Source organism: Bison bison, unplaced genomic scaffold, assembly GCF_000754665.1.
Source record: "Bison bison bison isolate TAMUID 2011002044 unplaced genomic scaffold, Bison_UMD1.0 scf7180017864363, whole genome shotgun sequence".
Lineage (NCBI taxonomy): Eukaryota > Metazoa > Chordata > Mammalia > Artiodactyla > Bovidae > Bison > Bison bison.
In genome coordinates, this window is record NW_011494935.1 from 629,447 (window position 1) to 635,446 (window position 6,000).

The window sequence follows — 6,000 nt, forward strand, 5'->3', positions numbered from 1 at the left end:
AGTTTACTTAGAATTTCGGACAATAGATTACACTCCTTGGTTATAAATTGGTTGGAAGTTATAGAATAAAAAGACTCAGATTTTATAATCTGAGAATTATCTGGAGTTGTGCTGTCCAATACAGTAGCCACTAGCCACATGTGAATGCTTACATTTAAATGTAAATTAATTCAAATTGCACAACATTAATCAGCTCTGAGTCACACTAAACCACAGTGAATGAGTAAACATTTCACATCTTCAATAGCCACGGGCTAGTGGCTAATTTATTGGACAGCCAAGATTTTAAATTTCCATCACTGCAGAAAGTTCTATTGAGCAGAGCTGATGGAGAGTATCTTTAGTCTTTAGGTCACGACATTGTCTAAATCTTGTTACCACTCTTGATATTTATGGTTCTGAAAGAGTGGGTATCTTCTTACACATCCTGGGGTTACCATTCATGTTTGTCAATCTGAGGAGTTAATATTTCATTTTCAATATGGCATAGGAAAGAACTTTTTTCCTACTAGAAAAGTGACCTCCACAAGTTGGAATTTTTAGTACTGAAAGTAAAAGGAGTAACACGTATTTTTCCAATCATTGAAACTCCAATTACTAATGCATGCATGAAAAAACAACCTGGTGAAATCCAAAGATCTGTTATATAGTTAATAGTACTGCACCAATGTCAATTTCCTGGTTTTAAAGACGTATTTTGTTATGAAGATACTGTCATTGAAGAAATGTGGGTGAAAAGTATATAGGAACTCTGTACTATCTTTGGAAATTCCTGAATCACTTATTTCAAAATAAGTTTAAAGAAATCTAAGTTATATATTTATCATCTAATATCTTACTCTTTCATATGCCAGAATTTCTTAATCATTGAAAAATTAATGTGAGAAATACGCTGCCTAGTTAAGTGGGGAACTCTTTTCTCCAGCTGTTTTAATGTAGTGATGGTTTATCTGCACAGCATTCAAACATCTAGATAAAAAGGGCACTAGTCCCCAGATCACCCAGATGTTTGGCTTTTTGACAACAGCCTGAGACCCCACTCTCAGCCCAGTAACCCAGAGGGGCCTCTGTCAGTCATCCACCTCCGACTTCACTGCTCACCCTGAACTCTCTGTGCATCTCCAGGTTGTTCACGACAACTACCTCCTGTATGTGTTTGCTCCAGACCGGGAGAGCCGGCAGCGCTGGGTGCTGGCCCTCAAAGAAGGTAACTGACCTCCTGTGCGACTGAATCTCTGAGACCTCTAGATCCTCAAGAATGCTTGAGTTCTATGATCAAATAAAGAGCAGCTGATGGTCAAATATTTCTTCCTTTTGGTGTTGGTGGGGACTCCAAAAGTTTCAACTTGGGCAATAACCAGCACAGTGCAGGATCAGGCAAATCCTGCTAGGCACCTGTTTTTGTAAGGCTCTTAGATAAGGATGTTTTTAATATTTTTTAACGGTTCTATTTTAAAGGGTTATGTAAGTACCTCCACAGTGTATCCGTTGTGTCTCCTGGTAAGCAAAACCAAACTATTTACTATTAGGCCCTTTAAGAAAATGTCTACTGACTCCTTGTGTTGAATGAAGAAAAAGAGCATAGGCCCTCAAGCTAGAGGACCTGGGCTTGAATCCCGGCTCTGCCACTCACTAGCCATGTGTGTTCAAGCAACTCAACTGCTCTGTGCTTCAGTTTCCCCATCTATTTTTAACAAGGAGAGGAGGAGGGAATAATAATAATAGTATCTCCTTCCCTGTATTATGCAAAGTAAAATAAGTCAGACAGAGAAAGGAAAATCCTGTATGTTCTCATTTGCATGAGTAATCTAAAACATAAAACAAATAAATATCACAAAACAGAAACAGACTCACAGACACAGAGAGCAAACTAGCAGTTTCCAGAGGAGAGAGGGGTGGGAGGAGGGGCAAAATAGATGAAGGGGATGAAAAGGTACAAAATACCAGTCATAAAATAAGTCACAGGAATGTAATGTACAGCACAAGGAATACAGTCACTATTTTATAATAAGTTTGTATGTATGTAATCTGTACATACATGAGTCTGTACAATTCATAAAAATATTGAATCACTGTGTTGTGTATCTGAAACTAATATTGTAAGTCAGCTATGCTTTAATAAATATTTTTTTTAAAAAGTACCTGCCTCCAGAGCTGCTAAGAGTAAGTCTCTTGGAACTGACCAGGTCCATAGTCAGCATCCAACAAATATCAACTGGTCTTAAAGGTTTTCGGATCATTGTAAGGGTACTTCTTAGGGCTCACCTTCTCAACAGCATAATCAGAACCAGCAAAATATTTACATACATGAGATGTGGAACCAGGCTGCTAAGGAAAAAGCTCTAGCTCTGCCAATAATTAGTGTGACCTTGGACAAATTCCTTGACTTTTCAGTATCTCCATTTCCTTACTTGACTAGCAACAGATAGTCATAGGGTTATTGTGAGAATTAAAAGAGTTTGTTGTTGTTGTCCAGTTGCTAAATTGTCTCCAACTCTTTGCAATCCCATGAACTGCACCTCGCCAGCTTCCTCTGTCCTCCACTATCTCCTGGAGTTTGCTCAAATTCATGTCCATTGAGTCAGTGATGCTAGGACATGGCAGACACTTGGAATCATACCCAAAGAGAGCATTTAGTCTGTATTACTATCACTGTCATTTAGCCTGAAGGCCCAGCTTTGCAGGAAAAATAGATTCAAATATTAATCTAAGCAGCTACAGAGACTGATGGTAGGCAAGCCATCTGAAATCATGGGACCCAAGATGCCCTTATCTGAAAAATGAGAATAAATATACAAGTCTTATCTTCTTTCAAGATTGTTGTGAGTCTCAAATGGAAAGTGACAGATAAACTGAGAAGTGCTCTCAAGTTTAACATTCACAGGCACAGAACAAACACTAACATACAAAGTAATCAAAAGGGCCCCAACTACTCTCACTGGCCGCTCTCCCTCACTGAAGGGATTTTACTCACAGGATGTTAGAGCTGAAAGAGGCATTTGAGATAACCTGTCAGTTTTTTATACTTTTTTTTTCCACCAGGAAAGCCTCTCTTCTCCTGTACCAAAATTTGACTTTACAGCCACAAATCTAGAAAGGATAAAAGCAAAGTTGCTATGGGTAGAGATGGGAGAGATGGAGTGATGAGAATCACACCCACTCAGTCTTCCCTGAGTTCCCTAAGGCATTTTTGTGGGGCCCAGAGACCCCATCTAACAATCCCATGGCACAGTGGGAACTGGGAATCAAATGAGGATTTTGCTCAACCCAAAGACACACAACTAACCAAAGGCACAGCTGGATAAGAATCCAGATCTGCTGATGCCTAAATTCAATATACATGCTTCTATGTGCCCAGGAAAAAAGGCCATTTTTTTCTGGCTACTCTAGGTAATACTCATGCAAGTTCACACAGCAGGGTCCAATCTCAAGGAATTGTAAAGTTGGTGGCTCTTGAGTGACTGACCTGGAAATAACTCTTCCGCTGGTGCCAACTCCTTTCAGAAACCAGGAATAACAACAGTTTGGTGCCCAAGTATCACCCTAATTTCTGGTTGGATGGGAGATGGCGGTGCTGTGCTCAGATGGAGAAGCTTGCAGTGGGCTGTGCCCAGTACGATCCCACCAAAAATGGTAAGTGATTATGAATTCCCTTTCTTCTTTGTATAATGACTGACCGCTTTGCTAGTAAGAAGTAAAGGTTCTTTGCTTCCCATCACCAGGGGTGTCCAGGATTGAATGCAAAATTGCACATTTTCAAAACTTACAGAAGATAGTCATCTGCCTTTAACACCAGTCTGTTGGTGTTTTTTCATCTCCAATGTGTGTGTATGTGTGTGTGTGCACTCAGACATGTCCAACTCTTCACAACCCCAAGAACTATAGCCCATCAGGCTCCTCTGTCCATGGGAATTTTCAGGCAAGAATACTGGAAGGGGTTGCCATTTCCTTTTCCAGGGGATCTTCCTGACCCAGGGATCAAACCTGTGTCTCCTACTAACCTGCATTGGCAGGCAGATATTTTATCACTGAGCCACTGGGGAAGCCTACATCTTGAGGCTGATGTCTTTATAACTCCTTGTTACTCAAAATGTGGTTCTTAGACCAGCGGCATCATCAGCACCTGGAAGCTGGTTAGAGTGCAAATCTAGGGCCCTTCGTAGGTCTGTTGGATCAGAATTTGTATTTTAACAATATCTGGATGCACGATTAAGTTTGAGAAGCATTGCTATACCCTCAAGTTAGGAAATTTGAAAGGCATAGTCTATTAAATCTGAAGTTGTAGAGACAGACTTATAGATATATAGAGATACACAATATTATCTATTAGCGTGGCATCGTATCACACGTGTTTATAACACAAGTTGAATTCTACACACTTGGAGGGATAAGAAAGTAAAACCAAAAATCTGCTTATTTTACAATGTGGTTTCTTCCCACCTCTACTTATTTGCCCTTGAACTCCACAGTCTCAGAGAGAAAGAGGCCTCAGCCTAAATGCAAAGTGGAAACAAAAGATGCTGTTCTTTGGCCTTTGAAGTCAAAGACCTAGGTCCTAGGGATTGGCGTTTGAATCATTTTTAATTTATGTATTGAATTTGGAAGGGGCGCATCCCAGATAGCTCAGTGGTAAAGAATCTGCTTGCCAATGCAGGAGATGCGGGTTCAGTTCCTGGGTCGGGAAGATCCCACGAAGATGGGAATAGCAACCCACTCCAGTATTCCTGCCTAGAAGATCCCATGGATAGAGGAGCCTGGCGGGTCACAAAGAGCTGGACATGACTGAGTGACTAAACATGCATGCACGATGACTTTGGGCCCAGAATCCCTGAGGAAGGGCAACTCCACTCTGATGCACACTTACATACACAACACTCCCACTTCTCACCACCATCTAGGGTAGATGGTGTGATGTAGAAGAAAGAGGAGGCTTGAGCACTCCAGTACCCTCGAGGTTACACAGTGAGGAAGCGTGCTGCAGAGACATGGTTGACTAGGAACGACGGATCATATGGACTGTTTTCTTCCATCGCCCTTTCCTCTCAGCCTCTCTTACCCTACTTAACTTTTCTCATCTGTCAGTTTCTTTTTTGCACTAAAACCCAGTACCTCAGATTGACAGCCCAAGGCGGATGTGCTAAATGTAACACGTGGCTGGGTTTTCTGCGGCTTCCTGAGTTGTAGCCCCTCTTAATGCCACTTTAAAAACCACTACTTCTCACCCTCCACCTTGGGAGAGAAAGTTCAGAGTTACCAGTCCCTTGGCCCAGAAAAGCATTTGCCTAGTTTTAGAAGTCAATGATTCCCTACATTAGCTCTATGGACCATACCAAAGCCAATATCTAATGAAAAAGAAATAGGTTTTATGTGGGTGGAATCAACCACAAGGACAGGATGGCATGGGCTTGCCAGTGACTGAAAGCTCTTTCCAAAGTCAAAGTTGTCTCCAAATTCCTGCCAGAACCTTGCTGTAGGCCCTTGGATGGGTCACTTGGCTAACAAGGACCATGATGTCCTCATCACTAAAATGGAATGGGAAATTTTAGGGGTCTTAAGGTGAAATATTCTCTAAACCCCTTTCCAATTCTGAAATCCTTTGAATCTGTTTCCATTTTGCAATTTTCTCCATGCGTGTAGTGGCTATTCCTAGGGACACAGTATTCCCCTCCACTGCGTGGTACACACACGATAGACGTGCACGGAACATCGGAATGGCTCACCAGGATAGGGTTGGTCATGCTGAGCTCCTCCCCAAATGAAGCCAGGGTCTAACCGCTGCACAGTCACTCTGCTGATGGTCCTGCTTTTGCAGGACCTCCTGCCATCTCCTCATCTGAGTCTGTTCTTATTCTCCCTTCTTCTGGTTTGGTTTAAGTAATCTCATGCACCACAGTTTTGACAGACTTAAGAGCAGTTTTCAAAAAGCAAGGCTTGTAGAATTCCCAGTGTTGGGCACAAATACAATGAGGGTCTAAGAGGACAGGGCTTTGGGATGAAAGA

General features: G+C 41.8%; 1 protein-coding gene across 1 annotated transcript in view; it reads left to right on the top strand.

Annotated features, from left to right (window-relative positions):
- Positions 1-6,000, top strand: part of ITK (IL2-inducible T-cell kinase) — a 63,818-nt gene that overhangs the window by 19,325 nt on the left and 38,493 nt on the right. Inside the window, exons 3-4 of the mRNA XM_010855281.1 lie at positions 1,126-1,207; positions 3,505-3,633. Coding sequence (XP_010853583.1) covers positions 1,126-1,207; positions 3,505-3,633 — 211 coding nt within the window. The remainder of the gene's footprint in view (positions 1-1,125; positions 1,208-3,504; positions 3,634-6,000) is intronic.